The 23,196-nt window shown below is 51.3% G+C and overlaps 6 protein-coding genes across 6 annotated transcripts; 4 read left to right on the top strand and 2 right to left on the bottom strand.

Annotated features, from left to right (window-relative positions):
* Positions 1 to 201: 201 nt before the first annotated feature.
* Positions 202 to 1,602, bottom strand: J7T55_015611 (Trichothecene 3-O-acetyltransferase; the record flags this gene model as incomplete). The annotated part of the gene is made up of 1 exon (XM_053139861.1): positions 202 to 1,602. The coding sequence occupies one exon, from the start codon at positions 1,600 to 1,602 to the stop codon at positions 202 to 204; it is 1,401 nt and encodes a 466-aa protein (XP_052997332.1).
* Positions 1,603 to 9,840: 8,238 nt separating this feature from the next.
* Positions 9,841 to 10,677, top strand: J7T55_015609 (uncharacterized protein; the record flags this gene model as incomplete). Its single annotated transcript, XM_053139860.1, has 1 exon — positions 9,841 to 10,677. The coding sequence occupies one exon, from the start codon at positions 9,841 to 9,843 to the stop codon at positions 10,675 to 10,677; it is 837 nt and encodes a 278-aa protein (XP_052997331.1).
* A 1,150-nt stretch (positions 10,678 to 11,827) lies between these two features.
* On the top strand, positions 11,828 to 12,758 carry J7T55_015608 (sulfonate biosynthesis enzyme; the record flags this gene model as incomplete). Its single annotated transcript, XM_053139858.1, has 2 exons — positions 11,828 to 12,555; positions 12,623 to 12,758. The coding sequence occupies 2 exons, from the start codon at positions 11,828 to 11,830 to the stop codon at positions 12,756 to 12,758; spliced, it is 864 nt and encodes a 287-aa protein (XP_052997330.1).
* Positions 12,759 to 13,256: 498 nt separating this feature from the next.
* On the top strand, positions 13,257 to 14,323 carry J7T55_015607 (uncharacterized protein; the record flags this gene model as incomplete). The annotated part of the gene is made up of 3 exons (XM_053139857.1): positions 13,257 to 13,847; positions 13,927 to 14,162; positions 14,257 to 14,323. 3 exons carry the CDS (start codon positions 13,257 to 13,259, stop codon positions 14,321 to 14,323), a joined length of 894 nt encoding a protein of 297 aa, XP_052997329.1.
* Positions 14,324 to 15,274: 951 nt separating this feature from the next.
* Positions 15,275 to 18,978, top strand: J7T55_015606 (uncharacterized protein; the record flags this gene model as incomplete). Its single annotated transcript, XM_053139856.1, has 4 exons — positions 15,275 to 15,432; positions 15,496 to 15,710; positions 15,774 to 16,061; positions 16,262 to 18,978. The coding sequence occupies 4 exons, from the start codon at positions 15,275 to 15,277 to the stop codon at positions 18,976 to 18,978; spliced, it is 3,378 nt and encodes a 1,125-aa protein (XP_052997328.1).
* Positions 18,979 to 19,923: 945 nt separating this feature from the next.
* J7T55_015605 (cytochrome P450) lies at positions 19,924 to 21,714 on the bottom strand (the record flags this gene model as incomplete). The annotated part of the gene is made up of 5 exons (XM_053139855.1): positions 19,924 to 20,101; positions 20,170 to 20,827; positions 21,025 to 21,223; positions 21,277 to 21,307; positions 21,389 to 21,714. 5 exons carry the CDS (start codon positions 21,712 to 21,714, stop codon positions 19,924 to 19,926), a joined length of 1,392 nt encoding a protein of 463 aa, XP_052997327.1.
* Between the last annotated feature and the right edge of the window lie 1,482 nt (positions 21,715 to 23,196).

Raw genomic sequence — 23,196 nt, 5'->3', positions numbered from 1 at the left:
CCCTGTCACCCAACTCGTGTCGATGAAAGTCGTTGCATGAGCAAAGTTCTCCTTATACCATGGGGAAAGCCAAAAGTAGACATTAGTCATGTTACGTACGATTCTGAAACCAAATTCAAGTTGATCCAGCGTGCCTTCGTTGTTTCAAAAGAAATCACATTGTAGGGAAATAATCTGGGGAAAATACCTTACTTGGAGCAGTCACCCGATCCAGCTTGACCATCGAACAACTTCCCCATCTATTCTCATCCGCTTCATGTCGTCCTCCCTAAGACATACCCCAACCACGATGCTCCCATCCCTGCCCTTGGGGAGGAAATACACCAAGCCCTCTCTGGCACCTTCCAAAAACCTGGTTCTCCTCACCGCTTCCGGCCGTCCAAGGCAAGGGCCAAAGTCTAAATCATACATCTTCTCCTTCGCCCACGAGCTGAGCCTCACGTCGAAAGAAGGGTTGCTCAAAGCAGCAACGCTCCTCTGCGCCGCAGTCTTTTTGTCCTGTGAGATTGTTCTGGCTTGGAGCTGCGCATGGTACTTGAGTTTGTCGGGATTCAAAGCCGCGCGGAGATCCGAAGCGACGGCACCCAATGATCTCTGGTGGACTAGATCATTCACGGAGGAAAAGTGCCATGTTGCGGTCGTCATCAATCCGGGATACGTGGGTGGCAGATCAAAATGGCGGCGCACGTCGACGTTGCGAGTGAGTGTCGTGGGCGTTGATCGTGGGCTATCTAGCCGTGGCTGCCGTGCGCGGGTGATAGACTGCCAGATAAAAGCGCTTAGGACGTCGTCTGTTGATATGAAGGCGGCGTCTGCTGTGAGATTCTGGCTGGCGAGTGTTTTGAGGCTGGCTAATGAGGCAGCGGGGAATTCGAGGTAGGCCCATTCGATATCACTCGAAGGCGTAGCAATTGAGGCGTTCCGTGTTGCCTCGCTGGCTTCCATATCTCGACCAACCTCTTCTGGTCTGGAATCCCGTGATTCAGAATCATCCGGCTCTTTGGAGTCAGGTAAAGGAATCTGGCCCGTCCGATGCATGTTTCCAATCTTCAACTCGCTATCCGTGAAGTTTTCTCCACGGCATGCCTTTGCAAAGAGTGTGATAACCTGTCCCTGACCCGCCATGTCCATGCTCCCGTGCTGAGCGTTGAACGTGAGGAAGACGCCGCCTTTCACAAAGCTTACTTGGACCAGTAAGACCGGTCGTTCTGATCCAGGCTCTACCATAGTCTTGCAAGGTGCAAAGTCAGCTTCATCGAGCATACGGAATGGAAACCTTTCTCCCTTCAGCTCGTCCCAGGTCAATACAGTCCCATCGTCTTGCAGTTCCCTCACCACTAGTTTCGGTGCAGTCTTTAGGGTCTTGATTTTGAAAATGTTCTCTTCTTGGACGACATGGCCAGCGATCCATGGGAACTCGTTCTCCAGTTGCACAAGTCCACGTTCCAACGTGCCAACGATCTCTGTGCGCAAGGTTGGAGAGTCGCTAGAGACTGGGAAACAAAGGGTGATTTGAGTGTAGAGCCGGTTGATGCGCTCCGTCTGCCCAAGAATGTCCAGAATGCAATCTTCAAAGTGTTCTGTGTAAGTAGATTTCTCCATCTCATACGCCTGACAGTGCGACACTACCTGGCGCAAAGTTTGTGCTTAGACTGCTTGCGTTGAGGAGATGAAGTCCCTCAAGATCCTGAAGGGTGGTCTCCGGTCCATTGCATCATGCGGTGCCGAGCTCGGCAAGCCGCAACCTCAATACGCCGTGGCCGGCCCGAACGGCGAGAAACGCGAAATGTTGATGCTCGGGGCTAATTTTAGAATATTCCATAGACATTGATTTGGATTCCTTATATGATATCGCATACAGATATGTCTAATTTGAACACAAAGAAGTTGAAAACGTTGCTGCCCGTGAGCGTTGACTTCCAGGATGAGGAGTGGCGTTCACCGTGTGCTGAGAGGTTGGGATGAGTGTAGAATTAGAAGAAGCCGTGCATGCATATGCATATGATTGATCAGGTATCAGCACCGCTAGTAGAAAGAAAAAGGGTATTTTAGTGTATCATGAACTCCTGTACGTGCAATTGGGAAGTCTCGTTCCCCATGAGGTCCCAAACTTCACCGTCCATAACGCCTTGTACATATGCTTGTCCCAGCAACTGAAACACGGGTATACTGTTATATAAATCGCCATTGCTTTCGTCAACCTTAAAGTTATCCCGCTTCTCATCCACTGCGCATGCTTTTTTATGTGGCCTCAAAACAAACGGGACGCTGGCGTCCTCGATGACCATCACCACGTCTCCAGCACATGCTGCGGCAGGGCCAAGTCCAACATAATCAGTGTCAGTGACGAAAACTCTTCGCCCGTCACAGTTGCTAAAAACCACCTGTGGGTGCCGCTCAAACTCTGGAAATCTCCGAAAGGTGTCATGAGATAGACCACCTTCTCCAGAGGAACAAGGGTTGTCTACGACATCCTCGTGACCATGATGGGATTCGGTCTTCTCCACATACAAATTGACCGTGTTTGGATGGTCAATAGTACATGTGGTCATAGTACGACTGAATAGGGTGTACTTATCTCTGCACTTGCCGTGGACTCCTGCGTTAGCATGAGACGCCTGGTCCCCCATGTGGCTGGTATCACCAAGAATGCCTGTCCAGTTTGCGCGAGGGAGGTAATCATTTTCGATGTGGCAAACATCCCCAAGCGCCATGATGCTTCCCAAGCACACTCCTTGGAGATTCAGCCCGACACGCTCTTCTCCGTTTGTGCTGGTGTACTTAGATGTCAGTTTCTTTCGGGCTTTGGGAGCAAGCCCACTCTTCCACTGGTCGCAGTGAAAAGTCGTCTCATGCCGGAAACCAGCACGAAACGGACTGCTCAAAGGACTTTCAAATTGTCGTGACTGGGCACTGACACTCCAGTCAGGCACCCAAGACGGTAGTCCCGCGACAGCTGCTGGACTGACAACCCATCGAAGCAGCTCCAGCCCATGCATTTCCAGCAGTCTAATTGCCAAGTCCGTGAACACGACCGCACTAGAAAGCCCATAGTCGGGCTTGATCCTTGATATACTACTCGAATTCTCCCCATCCGGCGATTCCTGTGCCCGATCAAGCAACGGAAGCAGCGCGTAAAGCTTATCCCGCGGGTCCGACGCGCCACAATGCCGTGTCGCAGAAAGGACCTCAAGAAGATTGCCCCAGGAAGGGTCTGAGCCGATGATGGGCCGAGAGAACGACATGACACTTGCAAGATGCCAGAGATCAGTCCGCTGCGCGCTCCAGATCCAGTACCGGAAGGCAAGGAAGCACTCCCAGGGCACGACTTCATCCCCACAGACAACGACGGCCGCCCTTGCGAGTGCAATCTCCTGTAGCACCCAGACACGATGGAACCAAGGACGGCGCAACAAAGCAGCGATGTGGCAGTGATGCGGGCGGATCGCGCGGGCAGCCAGGGGCTCGATGGCAGCCAAACAGGTGCGGGCGGCGGCGTCGGACGGCCAATGCAGCTGGTGGATCCAACGCATGACGGCATCGCTGGCGTCAGCGGCCTCCCCGAGGTAGACGGCGACACGGCGGGCGGTGCGGTAGATGCGGCCCATGAGGGCTAGCTGGTGGTTGCGCTCTGCGACCTGGGACTGGTTAATGCAGATCGCGTCGACCCAGAGGGTGCGGAGCGTGTCTGGGTGGCGAAGTCTGCGGAGGGCTGCGTGGCAGTTGGCTGTCACTAGGATTTGGACTGCTTCATTGTCTGAGTCTGGGCTAAGGATTGAGATTGCGGCCGTGTGTGAGGTGTCGCCCCAGACATAGGAGAGTGCTTCGTATGGCGGTGACGAGCTGAGTCCCGAATTTTGGAGGCAGATGATGATGGGTTCATCGCCTTGGCCAGGTTGCAGCCTGATCAGGCGGAATGCATCATCTTGTTCCAGTTGCAAGCTCGCGTATGGAGGGTGCGATGTCTGGTGCATGGCCCAGCTCTGCTCTGGAGTTGCCACCTTTTTCTCAGTACGCCAAAGATAACTAGAGAAGAATCATGTTCCTGGTGTGGGGAGGGAGGGAGTACCACGTTGGAAACATGCCGGGCAAACTCAATCGGCAGCCCCCATTCCTTCGATGCAGACAAGCGGCCCAGTACGTAAGCGGGAATTTCGAGGTGCGATCGCATCATCCAACAAAGCGAGCCCTTGGATAGGTAAATGGGCATGGAGAAAATGGTGTTGGATTCGTCCTGTAAAAACCATATTCCCACGCCACGACATGCTTTCTCCAAGGACGATAATTATGTTATGCTAGACCGGGACAAATCTTTTCCCCATCTTTCTTCTTCCGTATACACGTTCTCGTACAGTTCGGTCTCGAGTCGGTCGGCCCCCATCCGTTTACCTGCCCCGCGTCTCTGCCCAATTCCTGTACTCTGTTGTTCCAGGCCTTGGATGCTGTTGTTCAAGATACACAAGCAAAGAGAAGTTGCAAGTGCACTTTTATCAGCTTCGTACCTCAGATTCCCAGCGTATCCGAAGTGTTCGCTCCCATAGCCCATCAAAAAAGCTTCAGCCTCTCGCAGCTGGCAACAAATGACCTCAACTCCCTACTCATACTCCCACTACTGTTCCTTCTCCCGCCCTTGACACCGTGCTTCGGCGGCGTCGGTGGGGGCGGTGAGTATTCCTGTGCATCAAAGACGGGGTGATGGACCGTGTTAGCCAGCCCCTACCTGGCAAACACCTTGACCACGCCGTCGCCTCCTCCACTTACAACCCAACGACCGTCCTGGCTCCACACGACCGCGCACGCGCCCTCGCCCCGCATAATGCGGTGGGACGTGATCTCTTGCGTGCAGCTGCGCTTCTCGAGAGACCAGAACCTCAGGGAGGCGTCGTGGCCTGCTGAGACAAGTTCGCGGCCGTCGGGAGATAGAGACAGGGCGGAAATGGACGCGGGATGGGCGACCATGTTGTATGTACATTGACCTGTTACAAACACGTCGTCAGTGACCTGGTGATGACGGGGGGGGGGGGGGGGCTAGGAGCTCGACGAATGTGCTTGACTTACCGCTGTTGGCGTCGAAGAAACGAATATACTGATCCTCGTGACCCGAAATTATAACACCCTCAACACCGCTACCAGCCATCTGCCTTCCGCCACCAGTGGGTCCCCCGCCGCCGGCGCCAGAGTCCTCCTCGTTGCCGCCAAGGCCACCATGGCCCGACTGCTGGCCCTGGTCAAGACCCGAGGTCGTAGCGACAACGGCGTTAACACTTGTGTTGACTGAACCATCATATGTCTCCAGACTCGCCATGCTGCCAATTTCTTCACCTGTTCGGGTATCATAAACAATTATGGCAGCGTCTGAGTAGCTAACGACAAAGGTCTCCCCAGAAGCGCTCAACGCTGTTATGCAGGTTGGCGACGCGGTAGAGTTGGACCGAGAGATGGTGTGCACTAGTGTGTGATGGAATGGGCTGTTGGTCGCCATTGTGGGTTGGGGACTGCTGGGAAATGCGGATCCAGAACTCATGCTGTTGCCACGGACGCGCCCACTACCACCAGCTCTGCGACCAGCCGAGGCTGGGGGTGGTTGCGGGCTTGTCAGTTGCGGCGGTTGGCTGACAGCCCAGATACGGACTGTGCCGTCGGCTGCACCAGAGGCGACAAGAATCCGGTCTGGAGTCCCATATGGATTTTGTTGACCGAAGACAGCGCCCAGCGTCGCAGGCAAAACACAGATGGTCCACACGGCATCTGTGTGGCCATCCAGGGTTGCCTTAGGGTCTACACGTCCGCGTTCCCATACCCTGATAGTAGAATCTTGGCCGCCTGAGAAAATCCAGCCATCTCCTTGTGCTCGCCCGCCTGTGGAGAAGTTCGGCGATGGCGACCATGACGATAAGCAAAGAACAGCGCCATTGTGGCCGCGGTGTGTGAAATCAGCTTGTACATCCAGATCCGACACAGCCGACGCTGAATTGTATGAGTGCGGACTGCCACGAGGGATGTGGAAACGCTTGATCAAGCCATCATCACCCGCAGTGCAAATTTCGGGCTCGCCTGGGCTGCCACCGCCTGAGAAGATAAGGGTCCGTACTGTGTTTAGGTGACCGCGAAGCCCGAAGCGAAGCTTGAAGTTGCCGCTTTCAACCTTCTGAGCCAACGCATTCAGTGACATCTCTTGGTCTCCGCTTCTTCGTCTTGACAGCGAGCTCTTTCGACGGTGCGCCAGGGGCCCGCGATTCGGTGATTTTGGTAGATTGTCGGCAGCCGGGAAGACATCGGTATCCGGTCGGTTTGAGGTAGATGGCTGGGAATGGCCAGCAGGGTCTGGGAATGATGACTCGTTGAAGTCCCACCCATCGTGGTCAATCGATTCCGGCTTCGATCCATCGAAACCGATCCTCTCAGACTGAACAGGGGGTTTGGGACCCTGATTCGATTCCGGGGGCACCTCATCAACCATCCGGCTGGTGACCGACGCGGATCCAGGCCAGTCCGGAGTGCTCTCATAGCCCTGTTGGCCTTCCGCAGACCTCACCATTGGCTGTGCGACGGCTGTTGGCTGCGGTTGTTGTATATCGGGATTCTTCACTGCCAGCTGGCCGGCGGATTGCTGTTGCATCGGTTGCACGTGGTTGCTCATAGCAGCCGGCTGCCTTCCCAGAACTTCGCGCAAGTTGTTTTGAGCCTGACGATATACTGGGTCCATCTGCTGCTGACTGTTGGGCAACCCATAGCCCTCGCTTTCTCGCAGGTCCTCTAGGATGGGCAACGGGGGTGATTCCCGTGGAGGCATAGGATTGGCAGGGGTGATCATAAGGTAGGTGAACTCGGCTTGGCACTGATCAAGGAAGGTCTTGAGTTCAGATCGCTGCGACTCGTCGTCGTCTATTCGTTCGAGATCCACGCCCAGGTCCTGGGACGCGCCGGGTACTTTCTCAGACGCAGCTGCACACAATGTCAGTCATAAGCTCGGTATCTTTGGGCAAAAGATGGCACTCACATCGCAGTTTCGCCTGTATCAAGTCCTCACGATCCAATTTCTTCGGCTTGGCGCTCTGATCGTCTACCTCCTTCCCACTGGAGGCAGCCTTGAGTTGTGCAGCCTGATCCTTGACCTTAGACTCGAGTATGGCCACATATTTCTTCAATGCCTTCTGTGTCGCATCCGCACGCCTTGCAGCCCCTTCAAGGTTTGCTATGCGACCCTTCATTTCCTGCTTCTCAATCTCCCAAGCGTTCCTGTCGCGCTCGTGGCGGTGCCATTCGGTCTGGAGGAAGCGCATCACGCCTTGTAGCGTATACTCGGTAGCCTGGGGTTGTGCGCCTGACGGATTGCCATTATTGAGCCCGCCGGGACTGCCTCCCTGACCACCTGGATTCATTGCGCCGGCCATATTCCCCGTTGACCAACCAGGTAGGAAGTTTGGATTGCGTGGGCTTCCAAATGCGGCTCCGTTGAGGTGGTTCCCGTTCGCGAGGAGGTAAGAAGGAAGGTTCATGCGAGGGGCGCGTTTGGTCCGGCGACCAGCACGCTGGGAAAGCTAGCCAGAGGAGAATGCGTCGAAGGAGGCTGTCCCGTTGCCCTCTTCTCGATTCACAACGCTGACTCCCCTGTTGTGGTAGGAATCCTCCTCACGTCGAGTGGGAGATAGTGCTTGTTCGCAATCGCATTTGAGCCGCGGGACAGAGATTCGGCCGATCTAGGACTGTCGAGCAGCATGCAAGATGCTGTGACAGCTTGGTGGGCTTGTGGACGCAGTATGACGAGACGCAGGTACGTCAGTTGGGCCACGACAAGCAACGACTCGTTGGCGGTCGCGGTGACTCGTCGCGTGGGCTGCGGGCGGACTTTCGTCTCGATAGGGTCCAAAGCGATGGGGACTGCTTCAGGTCAAACACCTTGAGTCGTGGTTCGTCACAAACTCGTCGCGTCGTGGCAATGATGGGCTCTGGGAGTGAGAAAACTCGGCTGATTGTCCTCTTGATTCCTCCCCAAAAAGCACGTCGGCCAAAGCTCCAGAGGCTGGTTGCATTGTTGCCGCCAGCCAGCACGGCAAAAGCGGAGCTCGAGCACCTCCTTGCGCCAATCAAAATCTGCCAGGGTAGCCCCTGAGCCAGCACGGGCCACGTATTGCTCTGAAAGCTCAATCCCTACACTTTGACGCCCGACCCTCCTAACCCTCGACTGTCTGCTGTAGTCTATGTGCTCGACTGAATTGTCTGACAACTTGTCGAGTTGACAGTGATATCCTCAGGCCAGGGCATCGAATCAAGAGAGCATGCACAAAGACCTTGAATCCGATTTGAAGGCTGCCAGGTTGTAATAAAGAATCCTATTATCTTCACCCCCAACGGACAAAGACGGTTGTCATATTACGTCCTGTCCAATTCTAATTGATGCCCCATGGAGTGAATTACATGTTTGATACTTCAAATCTAGCTTAGTATTCAACGTCCCATGAATTATTGCTAGAAAACGAAATTGAGGTTTGGGGTATAATTGAGACCAGTCACAGGTTTCTCCCACAGTGTTAAAGAATACAAACGTCGTCATCTTCGTGTCTTAGAACGTGCACCCATGAACACCCAGGGGAAGACTATCTTCGCGATAGAGCAGCATCTCCAAAAGGCGACTGTAGACCCTCGATGACCACCAGATCGCCCAGTAGCCACACATGCTGCCACTCTACAAACATAACACAGTCCACAAAGAGGCGACTTTCCACCTGGAGGCCACGAAACACCAGCATACGCTCAAGTGCTCTCCAAGAAGAACCGCACAACAGTAGCAGGCTGCGAGGCCCGTAGCGTCACGGAGACGGCCGCTATGGTCGCGCGGTACAAGGCAGCCGCTGATAAGAGGGAGGAACTGGACTTGTTGCCACCGTTGTGCGCGTCGGGCCCTGAAAACCTTACATGACTGTGGGCAGAGCACCATGGCGCTGCGAGGACTTGTGTGATATGGCCACTGAAATTATTTTACTGCATGGATCGCAGAGAGGGGATGGCTCTATCTCAACGGAGCGAGAAGATGTGTGCAAGTGACCATTGCTTTTCCCTGGCTGCTGTTGGCTGTTTGTGTTTCTACCCTCACTGCGCACTTCAGTCTCTGCTGGCCTGCCTGGGTTGGTGTCTGGACTTGGACATGTCGGGCGTGGTGCGACGATGCGGCCTTAATAGACGGCGACTTCCGCAGTCTTCACCCCCCTCCCCCTGGTGAAGGAAGGGCGGTGGTAGTAGGTAGATTTCTCGACTTTCCTTTCCTTCGACAGTAAGTTAGGTGTTGGTGGCCTCTTGAAAGTACCAAGGTATGCAACCCAAGCACGTGGATCTGTTTAAGATCTTATGCAGCGGGGATAATTACGGCCAGCTTACCAGAAGCGCACTTTCCCAGTCAATCGTCTTCCCAAGGAGTGTCACGGCCATATGCGACATCAATGGTTGCTGATATGGCATGTATCGCAGTAAGATACGGCCGGCGCAAGAGTGAAGGCTAGAAGGCGCCTGACATAAACACACTTTCGCGTCACAGACAGTAAATTGAGTGGTGTCAATATGTATGGACGTCAGTCACACATTGTTACCGATGTATCATGTGTGACAAGTGTAATACTGCCAGTGCATGAGTGAAGTTCAACAGGCGCCTGACACAACGAACCCTCTGTGCCACAGACGGGGAACAAAACAATATAAATATCAATTGTGCGAGCCGATTGAAAACAACTGGGAATCTCATCAGCTGCCGTGCAAAGAACTGGCCTTTACAAAACTCAGAATTACTAAAGTGTTCATTTCACTAATCATCATCACCGAGACCAAAACGACAACCATTCCGTCAAGATGGATGCGACAATTGCACAAGAGGCTCAAGACATCGAGAATGAATACCTTAGCGGAGCGAGGAAGGAGAGCGAGGGAAGTCTGAAGCTCCGAGTCTACGATTTGTGGCGACGTGCTCGCAATTGGCACACCATTACGGAGCTCAACCGGCGCTACCTTCAACGCAGACTGCCTGTTTGTCCGAGCTACGGAATGGCCCCCGACAGTGAGACTGATAGTTTTACGAGCCTTCTTCGTCTTCATGACTATGGAATCATTTCAACAAACTCATGCCCGGGATGGCAGAGATCCCAGTCGGACACTCAGCACCGGGGTTTCGGCCCCGTTCGTCAACGCGCCTACATGTTTTTCAGCATCCCAACTCTTAATTCTGAGACAATTACTTCCGAGGCGCTGTCAGTCTTTATCGAGAACTTGTTGTCCGCTCCGGAGGTGTATGCTTACATCCGCTTCCAATACGATAATGCACCGAATGGAGTTGAACGACTCCCGGAGATTAACCACCTGATGGGTGAATACGGCAGCTGTAGCAGTCTTCCAGCATACGGCGAGCGCTTGTGGAAGAAAGAGGAGTGGGATGTGGATGATGGCACTGTCTATTTCGTGAACGAACAGAAGCAATCTTCCCAACAATGGGTGCAATCAGGAATCTACGGCATAGTGACGAGTGGCTCAACTTTCCACGACGCAGCCCCGCCCTTGCCAGCCAGCCACGCAGCTGATCCTCTACAAATCGCCGTAGTAGCCAGAGACTGGGATTTCAGACAGATCGGGGAGTTACTTGAGAGACTGCTTAACGAGTCAGGAATCCGAGCCGCATACATAGCCGACAATTGATAAAGCGACCAACCAGCTCCTTCCGTCACGGCAAACTGAATAGCGATGAACAAGAATCTAGAAGCCCATCTGCATCGCTGCATGTATGTTTCTGACCAGTACCGCCGGCAAAATGAATGGAAGATAGTGGTAGATGAATGGGTGCTTTATAGCTTGGAAGAAATGCACAATTCATCGTTAATTGAATTATGCGTCTTATCCGTCCTGAAGCTTGTCTGATCTCGGCTTTAGTCGCCCAGCAGAGAAAATCATCGTTGAATTTCATCGTAATTGATTGAGACTGTGTTTGCCGAGCAATTTTCCCATGCGCCTTGAACATACACATTGGCGGGGCATAGCGTTTGGCTATACAAAGTAAGTCATGAAGGAAATAAGTATCCCCGGCTTCAACACGTCTGATGAGACGTCATTTGGGCTTTCGAATTATGCACCAAGACAGTAAGGACTTTTTCACGAGTAGGCCGGCCTAAGAAAGAAAGTACAGAGAGCTCTGGCAGAACGCGTAGACTACAGCTGTGGCCCTGCAGGGACCAGTCACCCTAACCCTCAGCTATCAGCCTTCACTCCTGAACTTCATCACCATTCCTGGTTAAGCTGTATACTTCCCGAAGCTATCACCAAAGTGCCAACCTTTGACTAGTGTCAACCGTAGCATCGCGACCACCCAAATGGCTTGTAATGGAACCGACCGTCACTTGGTTCAGCCAAATGATTCTCTGTAGAGCCAACGGTCGCCCGCCCAGATCGACCTGCTGTTTACTTCATCATGATCGTCCAAAGACAGCTTTACGTTAATATGACGTTGCTCTCCTCCTCTTCCTCGTCGAGCATGTCCGCGTGTGTTGAACGACTTTGAGCACCGATAAAGCGCAGGAGGTGCCTTTAGATAACGCTCCTTTTTCCTCTCTCTCTCTCTCTCTCTCTCTCTCTCTCTCTCTCTTTCAAATACCAGGTCTTCATCTCATTCCACATCACCTATCTGCGCTTCGAAGCTTTGACGAAGTAACGTTGTCCAGCCATTCGATGTACAATGGCATCCACAATCCGTCCTGTCACGTCTGCCATCCGCAGCGGAGCCTACAGAGCCAGTAGAGCACCTTCAACATCCTTGGTAAGGCAGAGCCGCAACCTATGCAAGACGTCAGCAGCCATGTCTCAACCCAAGATCCTCCTCGAAGACTCTACCAACGGCTACGGCTTCGTCCGTCATAATCCTCTCCCCCCTAAGCCGCGGTCCAACGCCGTCACCGAGATCCGCGGCCCCTATTACACGGTCATGGGCACTCGCTACCTGACGGATGTGCTTGAAACAATGGGTGCACACGTTGACGGGCTGAAGTTCGCCGGTGGCTCGTTCTCGCTCTTTCCCGAGGACAAGCTGCGTGAGCTGATTGACCTGGCCCATCAACACGGCGTGTATGTCAGTACAGGTGGCTGGATGGAACATATTCTTTCCTCAAGTGGGGGAGACACTGTCGATGCTGTGGACAAGTATCTGGCGAAGTGCAAAGACGTCGGCTTCGACGTCATAGAGATATCTACCGGATTCTTGTCCCTCCCAGGGGATGATTGGCTAAGCCTTGTCAAGCGAGTGCAAGAGGCAGGGTTGAAACCAAAGCCGGAGCTTGGTATCCAGTTCGGCGCTGGTGGTGACACTGAAGCGACCGAGTTAGAGAGCATTGGCACCAGCGATCCTAGTAAGGTTATTAACATGGCGAGGAAGTTTGTGGACGCCGGCGTGGAGAGGATGATGATTGAGAGCGAAGGGATCACAGAGAATGTCAAGTCGTGGAGGACTGATGTCATTCAGTCCATCTTGAAAGAAGTCCCCATGGAGAAGGTGATGTTCGAGGCTGCTGATCCGTCGGTGTTCAATTGGTAAGGCTAATCCCTACCTTCGCTCGTCCATCGTTATGATAATCGGACGTGTCCTAATAATGCGCAGGTACATCCGGGAGTTTGGTGTGGATGTCAACTTGTTCGTCGACCATTCTCAGATCGTACAACTGGCCGGTCTTCGAGCTGGCATATGGGGCAAGAGTGACACTTTTGGCAAGATCACTACCTTTCGCCCACAGTAACCATTCAGATGTTCTTCATCGTTTGGTGCTCGACTGACGAAGTGCTCGCGGTCTGCAAGGTTTGATTGTTGTATTCGTTAAGTAGGTGGTAGGCCTTTGAGAATGCGAGCTTGATTTTCCCTTTCGAAATACAGGGTACGATCCTTGGGGGATTACACTCTAACCTTGATTGAGAATTTGCGCGAGTTTTCCATCCAACTTAGCTCCGTGTCAGATGCGCAGTCACTCACGATGCATTGGAGGCTCTGCAATGCGAGTTGAGGAATTCTGAGACCCGTCGGCTTAACTGGTATCGCGCAATCGCTGAGTCAACCTTCCGTGAGTCAACCTAAATGCGCGCCCTTCAATTGTCAAATCTGCGCTATGACCAACCACAGCTGGGTAGAAGTGCATAAGTAGTAATGGGATTCAACGATCTCCTCTTAGCACATACCTTTTAATTTCACCAACCAGTCGCTCGCCTTTACTCTAGCCATTGTTTCATCCTTAATCGCAGCAATGCCTGCCGACTTCGAATACACCTTCGTAGGCTTCCCAACCCGCTATTCCTCATGGACAGCCCGCGCCGCCACGGTGCTAGATTACTTCCAAATCCCTCACAAGAAGGAAGTCTTCCACCTCAAACAGAGGCCCTATCCCACCTCGCGACCTATCCAACCCCCTTATAAGGGTGGTCTCCTTCCCGCCCTAGTGGTGCATTCTACTGGAACGGAGGCATCAGACTTCACCATCTACGACTCCCTTGCCATACTCGAATTCCTCGCCGAAACGCACCCGGAACATCATCTATGGCCAGAGGATAAGCAGCTGCGGGCCTTGGCGCGCAGTGCCACGGCGAAGATGCACTCCGGCTTCACCACGCTGAGGGACGAGTTCGCGACCAACTTCATTGCGAGGTATCAGTTCACAGGTGAAGTGCCCATGAGCGAAAAAGCCAAGAGAGAGTGCGAGGAGATGGTGAAGTTGTGGAGCTCGTCTCGGGCCGCGACGGTAGAGAGGCTGAAGGCATTGGGAAAGGAAGACGACGACGAAGGCTTTCTCTTTGGGAAGTTTGGAATCGCCGATGCATTCTTCTGGCCAGTTTTATGGGTGAGTAAATTATTTTCACAAACGCCTCAGACAATGCGAGGTAATTGACACATAATTGTCTGCTGATGATTATGGATAGCGTTTCCGCACCTACAACCTACCCCTAATGGGCATTAGTGATCAAGGTTTGGATTGGATGGAAACGATATGGAAGGATCCGAAGTTCAAGGCTATCGGAAAAGATTACTTCGCTCAGGCCGAAGATCCAGCTAACACGGTGGATCATTACGACGACATCTTCAAAGGAAACCCGGATGTGAAGTATGGGTCGTTTTCCGAGGACTGGGAGTTTGAACGTCCAACTGAACAAAGATTGTAAGCTATGATCTCAGGCCATCAGTAATACCAATTTGGTGAAGAAATCGATCGCCAGTGAAGACACTCAGGTGCTGGGTATTGGCATTTCCAGCTATGAAGAGGTAGTTGCCGTGCAAATCCGACCGGGTTACAATTTTCAGCCCCTCCGGAGAAACTAATGGTCAATTGCATGATAATAGCATTCTCGAGACCCAACAGAAAAGCCTAGATTATGGATATGGAACCTAGTCCTGACCCACTGAAACGGGGAACCCACAATCTTGGGAATGCTCTGCATAGCATGTGGAATCAGAGAGCCAATGTTTGACTCGAGATTGTTGATAAAAGCTGTTTCATATTAAACCTTGTAAAATAGAACGACCTCAGATGTTTGGCACCGGCCTTTAATAATCTGGCCAATAATCTGCTCCAGAAAATGGCTAGCTGCAGCTGGCAGGTAAGGTGGACGTGGCAACGCCAGGAGCACTTAGACGGGCAGCATAGGACGCCAAGATAGCCGTGCAACCTTTCTAGCAATTGGTCCTCGATTTGACAACATTCTTTGAGTAGATAGGTTGTCTCCGGCAAATGGAATTGTTAGGCTGGAGTCATCGAAGATCCAACCTATCTCCTGCGGAAGACGTACTCTACAATCCTCGCTCAGTACACAGGTGAATAGGAAACAACCTGCCTAAGGATGGGACTGACAAATATTAAATAAATACGATGACCTTGGAAGCTTCTCCTACAACGGATTATTGGTGCGACTACACTTTCAGCTCCAGAGGTCTCGCGGGACAGTGCGAGCCCGACGGCCTGTGAGTCGTCAGATTCTGGTCAATTGAATATGTGCCCCGCGGGACTGAGGCGCATGTCAGACAGCAGTGCAAAGTGGGGTCCGCATACTTCCAATTTGGTCAACGATACTGATAGATGTACAAGAAAGGCTGGCGGCTCCTTGAGCAACATGCTCGGGGTCGTTGTCCCCAATTTCTGTTCTTCCAAACACCTCGTACTGACGACACCTAACTCTATCTTGCTGCATCATCTAACAATCCCTCTGCGTTTCTCAAGGCCAAGATCCCCACGTCCAGATTTCCCATACTTAAGTCTCAGCCATATCTGGAACCATGGGTCCACCAGCATCGGCTGAAATCGGCGCCACAGACCTGGAAAGCCTCTGGTTCCAACACAAGGACATTCTCTACCGGTCATACATAATTGAGAATAAGACACTGAAACAAGTGAAATTTACCATGGAACACGGGCATGAATTTCCTGCCCTAAGGTGAGTACAGCTTCAGGCAAGGCTAAGACACCATACAGTCGAATCAAGGTCTGATTCCTATAGGTTACATGACTATGAAGTTGCGCTGCGAGAACTCTTGAAATTCAAGAAGAATTTAAAAAGAGAAGACTGGTACACAATTGGGATTCACATATCCAATCGGAAGAGGCAAGGGAAGGAGACCGAGGTCCTTTGGAACAATAGCGCTGTAGCGCCCAGGAAGGTCCGGAAAGAAGTTCTGAGGAACAGAAAGCTGAGACAACCCTGCTCTCGAACGAGTAAGCCAAGAGCCTTCGCCACCATTCGCACGTGGCGGCTAGGTATGTACTGACTTAACATAGCCGGACCACCTGAACTGCCGGTGGACGTGGTGATGAGGACACCTCCTGGCTCACCATCAGGGAAAGATCAGGAAACCGCCCCCGTGAAAACACAGACAGATCTCTGTTTGGATCCAGATGACTTTATATCGTTGCCTCATGGTATCGGAAATTTCTGCCACATTGACCAATCCACCCCGAACGTTCAGATCACTCTTTACGAGCCGGCCGAAGTTGGTACCTCGCGATTCCGGTACTTACGCGAGCACATCCCTTTCAATCGATTCATGAGCGAGCTGCTGAATCTGAGTAAGTTGTCACATATCGACAAGATGCCATGGTCCAGATCGGATCTAATCAATCTTGAGAAGTAGCAACATCGCACAAACTTCTTGTCCTAGTACCCGCAGAACGGATTTGGAACCCGGGACCGAGGCTCTTCGGGTGTAATCCTTCCTTGGATATACTCGCACGTTTCACGTTTGAATTATCAAACGATCTGTTCATAGACTGGCGAGCCGACCTTTCTAGTTGGTTTCTGACCTGGCTCGGCGCATCGGCAGATTTCGCGGTGCTGAGAGCTTTCTTCTCCGTTAAGACCCCAACAGCTTGCGCGATGTTTGAAAGCCTTTGTCACGCAGTCAGGAAACTCCGAGATCCAAGCCCTGCACGTGTTCTATTCGAAATCCACGAGGCTGTGGCAAAACACCATCTGATGACAGTCAAGGGGTTTGACTTCCTCAGGATTGCTGTGCGAATCGGATCGAAAGAGAATGGAATGCTCGAAATTGCCAAGCGTGCTTTTCAGTATTGTGTGCCATCACGAGACAGAGTCGGCTTGCGATATCTATTTTTGTCGGCGGCAGCTCATCGAGACATAGCAATGATGAAACTTCTCGTCAACGCTGTCGCGTATCCCGCGGAGGAGGCTCATTTTGACAACCAGCTAGGACTGAGTCCGATATCTGGAGTTTTGCGTCATCTTTGTGTCTTGGACACCGAAGAGGCAGGAGAAGACAACACCATCGCGGACTATATCCAGCTGACCATCCAGGGCCGCATCTTGCTGCCAATTTTGTCAGCTCGATGTTGCGACGGTGGCCGCCCCAAAGTGACAATTTCCAAACCTGCATCACTTACAGTTGATGAACTGATCATGATTTGCCCACCGATGAAACGAAGACGTCTTTATTCTATCATTCTACGGTGGAGCAGCGAACACAGAGCCCTTGTGAGCAAGGCCGGCATATTCAACGCCGCTCTGGATGGGCCACAGTGCCTCGGGGCATATCTCCAGTCTTGCAAACAGAACAATGCCTTCGAAATCCGCGTTACTATGCAGGAAAGTCTCTTGTTTGCAGCAAGTCTGAATGATATCGAGACAGCATCAGCCCTGCTACAGCTAGGAGTGGACCCTGACGTGGATCTCTTGTCAAGGAACCAAGAACGATATGAAAAGGGCGATTTACATTGGAATCCAATGATCGTTGCAGCGACAGCTGGAAATCTGGAGATATTAGAGCTTCTCGTGAAGAAAGTCAGCCTCACTTCTTTTTTGAACATGGTCCCTCTTTACGAAATTATTCAATTGAAGAACAACTTCGATAAGTACGGCTCCAATGGCAGAGAACTTCGTCGGCTTGAAAACTTGCACCGACATTTATTGTGCAGTCAAAGAGCTCTCTCAGACGCCTGTTTCGCAGATGACAGAGCGAATTTCAACTCAGTGGACCTCGTGGATATAAGATTCCCCGGTGTCATCAAAAACAGCCATCCTCAAATACTGTACCCTTTTGTGTCAACAAAGAAGCGTCTCGATACTCTTATCTGGATTCGAAACATTGCAGCGGCTCACAGCATTGGCGAAAGCTTTGACAAAGCTATTATTGAAGCGACGTTGTCCAACGACCCAGATCTGGAGACCCGCCAGTTGCAGAGGCGCATTTGTGCATACCATCCGTGTGATGTTCTGCTATTGGAAGGATTGGTTGATAAAAATCTTGATTACCGCGAAGGGGATATGGATCTACTCCACCTGAGTATCCGCAGCCAATGCAGCTTGAGGGTTGTAGAGTTCCTTCTTAGCAAAGGATTCAGTGTGCATTCTCAGCCTGACGCACGGTCAGGGCACACGATGCTGCATGATGCACTCCGCAGTCATTCTCGTGATCGCTCCAAGATTGTGGAACGATTGCTTCGGGAAGGTGCTGACTACAAACACCGAGGGCAGGGCTTGACGATTTTGGAAGCTTCGCTGCACGAAGGCCAATGGATGCGCAGATGCCTCTCTGAATTAGATCCAGAGCTTCGTAAAGAAGACATTGGATTGTTCAAGCGCCTTTTTGATGCTGGTGCTCCGGTGACACATCGGCCGCGGCCGCAACTCCAAAATTGGCAACCCCTGACAAGTACACTATTGGAAGCAGAAGCAGGAGACGACCTCATTCTCGAAGTCATCGACGCTGGGGTGGATTTGAACGAACGAACCTGCGTTGATGGCCCTGTAGGGCAAAGTGACTGGACGCCGCTTCAAGAAGCAGTCAGCCGGGGTCGTGAGACTTTGGCGAAGGAGCTTCTTCGACGGGATGCGGACGTCCATGCACCCGCTCGAGGGGTTTTTGGTTGCACAGCTTTGCAGATCGCGTGTTGGGTGCCCACCTCATTTCAATTCATCGAATATCTGGTCGCGGTACATGGAGCCAAGGTGAATGAGCCGCCCAGCGAAGTAAACGGGAAAACGGCACTACAAAGGGCTGCATCGAATGGGTGCCTGACCCTGGCAGAGTTCCTACTCGACCACGGTGCCGACGTAAACGCTTTGAGCGGATACTTGAGGTTGCGCTTCAAGGATCAACAAACGTTTCCACGTCGATTTCGGGCACTTGATTGTGCTGCCCAGATGGGAAAACTAGACATGGTGGAGTTTTTGTTGAAGGCTGGTGGCCGGAGCAGTCGCGGTTGCTTGGGTGGAGCCATTCACGTGGCTGAAAGACGAGGCTACTCAGCGATAGTTTCAGTACTTCTGGACTGGGAAAAAGAACATGGAATGAGGATTCTGGAAGAAGAAGCGGAGTGGCAGAGGCAACAACCGGACGCAGCATGCCTGCTTTCAGATCTGTCGAGTGATGATGACTTCTCGGATGATCCTCGAGCTGCTGGAGTTTATCTTGACTATTTCAGGGATGATTTTGATGCAGATGACTCTGAGGGAGACTTTGATTTTTGATGGCCAGGTACTACGTTGGAATGATAGTCGTAATAATTGACTATCCCGATTGTTTTCTCCTTGTCCACATGGCCACCCGGGAAATGGTATTCATTCTGCCACCGTGACAAGTCCGCTGTACCTAGGTAGTCTGAATCCTTGACTAGCACATGTGAGTCGAGGCTTAGCCACTGTATATAAGGAGGAACTTTTTCAACGACCCTATAATTATAACCAGTTGATCGGTATACTGACATTACTAGACTAATCAGGCGCGGATGCCGTCCGATGCCAGTACCATGCATGCTTCAAATAAATCGGGACATGATCATGCATAAAGTTCTTACAGCCAATCCAAGCTGCATCGCCGGATAATCAATCGCGCTGATGGATTCAAAAACATAAAGCAAAGGTTTCAATATGTTATTTGATAAAACCTCAAATGGAAATCCTAATTCGATCACATGGTAGAATTAACCTTCGAATTTTTGCTTGTCGCTAGAGTTCTACTAAAAAAAGCCTATGTCCCCTCTAGCAAAGAAACGAACGCGCAGAGTCGTAGAAATCACAAAATTCTGTATTCACGCTCGCCGGCTTGTGCCGCGTCACTGGCAATTAGGACTGATTCGCACCATACCCAAAGCCTCTCCAACCCTCGTCCAACATTTTAAGAGTCAATATACAGACGTTCTTGATTCAAAGTTGATGCCTGTTCATGACCTTCTCAAATAGAAGTCGGGCTATCTATATACATGATGGACCCAAGTCATCTAGCCATGGAACCGGGCTTGAAAAATGAACATTGAGGCATATTCTACGTGGAATATTCAACGAGCTTGCTTTGAGAAGTCTTCTTGCCTTTCTCAGGAAGCTGTTTTTAGCAATATTCAAGACATTTCTATCTATTCTATATTTACAACTCGTCATTCGCCACCATCTTAAGCAATTGAGTCCCCTGGCTGTGCACTAGGCTTTTGACTCCGGTAACGGGATGAATCTCAAGAGACACTGTTGTCCGTATGGTCGGGCAGAAATGATCTGATCGTGGGACCTCATGCTCTCAGGAGGAGCCGCGGGATCTGGAACTGTACAATAGCGGCCATATACGGCATGAAGCAGGACTTTCATCTCCGCCAATGCGAGGCTGCATCAGGGATTAGTATTGGTGGCCAGCATGCTATATCAAATACCTGTATCGCAAAAAGTACTCACTGCTTTCCAACACATCCTCTGCCGCCATGGGAAAACGCAAACATGTGCCGCTTCCTCGCAGGCTCGCCAATAGGAGACATCCACCGCTCGGGGTTGAAGACGTCGGGATCAGGAAAGACTTCATAGTTGTGCCGATGTACTGAGTATGCCTGGCTGCTCACAATAGTACCCTCAGGAATAAAAAAGTCGTCGATTGTCTTTCCGCCTGGGGGGGCCACCCGAGGTAAAGACATTGGGATCGCGGGATAACATCGTAGTCCCTCTTGAACCACAGCGTCAAGGAAGGAAAGCCTATGAAAAGAAATGTCTGGGTTATCTTGAATCTCCCGTTGGAGCTTCCTCTGAATGTCAAGAGATGCCGGCTGTGACAGTTCCCACATCAAGAAGCATAGCGAGTCGCCTGTGGTGTCAATACCAGCGACCATGTGATCCATGCATTCTGCGGCAACATCAATATTGTCCAACTGGTTGATACTGCTACCGCTCTCGGTCTTGTCTTGTAGGCGACTGAGAAGAGTGAAGTTGGCGGGATCGATTCTCGAGGTAGCGCCAAGTACGAAATCCTTTGCGAGTGGAGTGGTTCGTGGGTCGAAGAATAGGTCAAGAAGTTTGCAAAAGTACTGGTAAAAGACTGGATAGTGGTGCTGAATGAGGCGATCTTATAAGGTTAGCACCCATATGTTATCAGCTGAAAAATGGAATCTCACTTTGCAGACTGTCGTCTGTTGTGACTTGCTCCATCATATCCGTGTCCTCCTTTTTCTGGAGGCTATTTGTTCCATACGGGTGAAACAAGTGGTGAGTGATGCAATCACAGGCATAAGAATGAAGTTTGACCTAAAGAGCAGAAAATACATGTCAATGAGAGATCCGATGGGTAATTCTCGGGATGTGCGGATTCTGTAATTACGTAGACATCGACAGTATTCTTTGCTGTGTCTATGCATTGCTTTACGAAATCCTCGGCGCGTTTTTCGATACCGCTTAGTACCATAGGCTTCATGACGTTACTATTGGCATAGCGATCAGCCAGAATTCGCTTGCGCTTGGCGTGCTGCAGGCGTGTTAGTCCTCTTCTGCCTCGGATTGCCAGTCTGGACAACATACATCGCCCTTCATGAGGGTTGAAAACATTGTTCTGAATCGCGAAAGTACACACCGCAAGGTTAGCTCCAATGAATGCTAGGGGGGGGGGGGGACCGCCAAACGAAGGACTTACCTGCGCCCAAACACCCTGAAAAGATCATAGAAATTATGCTTGTCATAACCGCTTCCCAGCGATCCGTAGACCTCTTTGATAGCCTCATAAGACGTAAATGAGACCTCATTGGGCGCAATGCGCACCACTGGACCGTACTTCAAGTGAAGAGAGTGGATGTATAGCGTTCGATTGGCGCCAAATTCGTGCCATCTCAAGACAAAAGAGGTGACCTTTGACAGTGCTGGGCCTGGAATGTTCCATAACGGAGATGAGTAGCAGCGGCCCAAATACACGAGGACCAGAGCCCCAAGGATGGCCGCCCCGAAAATAGGATTGACGAACATGATCCAAGTGGTTGCTGCTGAAACCTCTGGAGGAAAAAGATGTGCTCAAACGTGTGTGGATTGAGAGACGGTAGAATGCTGACTTTAAGTATCCTGTATTGTCTTCCCTGCCGGCTCGACTAGGGATAGATGAATGATAACACCGGGGTAGATAACGATGACAGAAAATAAATCAGTCTCCCTTCAAATCAAAATAGACCTTTGAGTCATGGGCGATTTACCCCGCCTATCTAGTTCAACACAGTTCCCCTAATGTTAAGAATTGGCGACTCCCGCTAGGCAGTCTTTCTTATAGATATCAAACACAAGATCATTTTAGGAATGGGGCCCACAATTGATCGCTAATGTTAAGAAGACCCGACGATGCGGATCAGCCAAGCATCTGGTCAAGCCGAGTTTCCCCAAATGGTAAACACAAGTGCGGGACGTCCCCCGGGCTTGCGGGTTCCGGTCGCGCTGAGCGCTTATCTACGGGCCTAGCCCTCTCCAGAGAAAATCGAGCACATGCACACCATGCTACTGGTATGACAGGCAAGACTGTTTGCTATTAAAGCCTCGAAGAAAATCCGTTTGAAAAAAAAAAGCGATTGATTCTAGCCTTGTCAAAAAAGACTAATGCATCTATGGAGGCATTTTGCAAAACTCAAGTTCCTAACCTTAAGGTATGTTCCAATCATGAGTTTCAAGATCCCACTTCGTTCTGGTTTTGGCATATGCCAGGCATGAGGTCGACAGTAGCTTGAAACATAATGAGCTGTATTTTCTTCTTCTTTCCCATAGAAGGCCATCGTCAAGTTTCCTCCCCACTCGCACTTTTCCGTGATCTACATAGTAGTATCAAGTGAGCAGTAGCCCTTTGAACAGAGTCATCGTACTTACTCCCCAACCATGGCTCTACAGCCCTCCCAACTAATACCCATCTGCGAGGCTGTTGAGTGTGAGATCGACCTCGTTTCACCGGCATTTTCACATTCTTGACCTGATGCATTATCAGGTACCGCGTTTTATTTAGTGGACGTTGCATCGCTTTCTGGGCTATCTTACCTGTGAGCCTTCCTCATCGAACCAGGTCGCCTGCTCTGAGGCTCGTTGACCACCCCAGAAGATCACACGGTCTCCCGCAAATTTCTTACCAAGTTGATCCTAGGGAATCCTGGGGTCTTCTCCCCTCTTATTGTCTTTCGGAAACCAATGCGCAGTAGTGAACCCAGTCATGAAAGACAAAATAATACCCATGATGGAAACTTTTGATTGCTATTTACTGCAGTGGGTTCTACCATTCGAGAGCGGGATTAGACCGCAGTTGTTGTGCTTGGTGCCAGATCTGGAAATGAAGTTTGGAAAGAATGGAGCTTCCCTTTGTCAAAATTGGCTCGCAAAGGAATGGCTAGTCGTAGCACGTAGCACGTAGCGAAACTCCCCTTAGTTGTGTGGTGTCGACTGCGGATTTGCAGGGAAGGGAGGTACCGAAGCCGGAATGGC

This window comes from Diaporthe amygdali, assembly GCF_026229845.1.
Source record: "Diaporthe amygdali strain CAA958 chromosome Unknown NODE_5_length_1802954_cov_64_987939, whole genome shotgun sequence".
NCBI lineage: Eukaryota > Fungi > Ascomycota > Sordariomycetes > Diaporthales > Diaporthaceae > Diaporthe > Diaporthe amygdali.
Note: the sequence above shows the minus strand (reverse complement) of the source record. Positions and strands in the feature narration are given on the sequence as shown.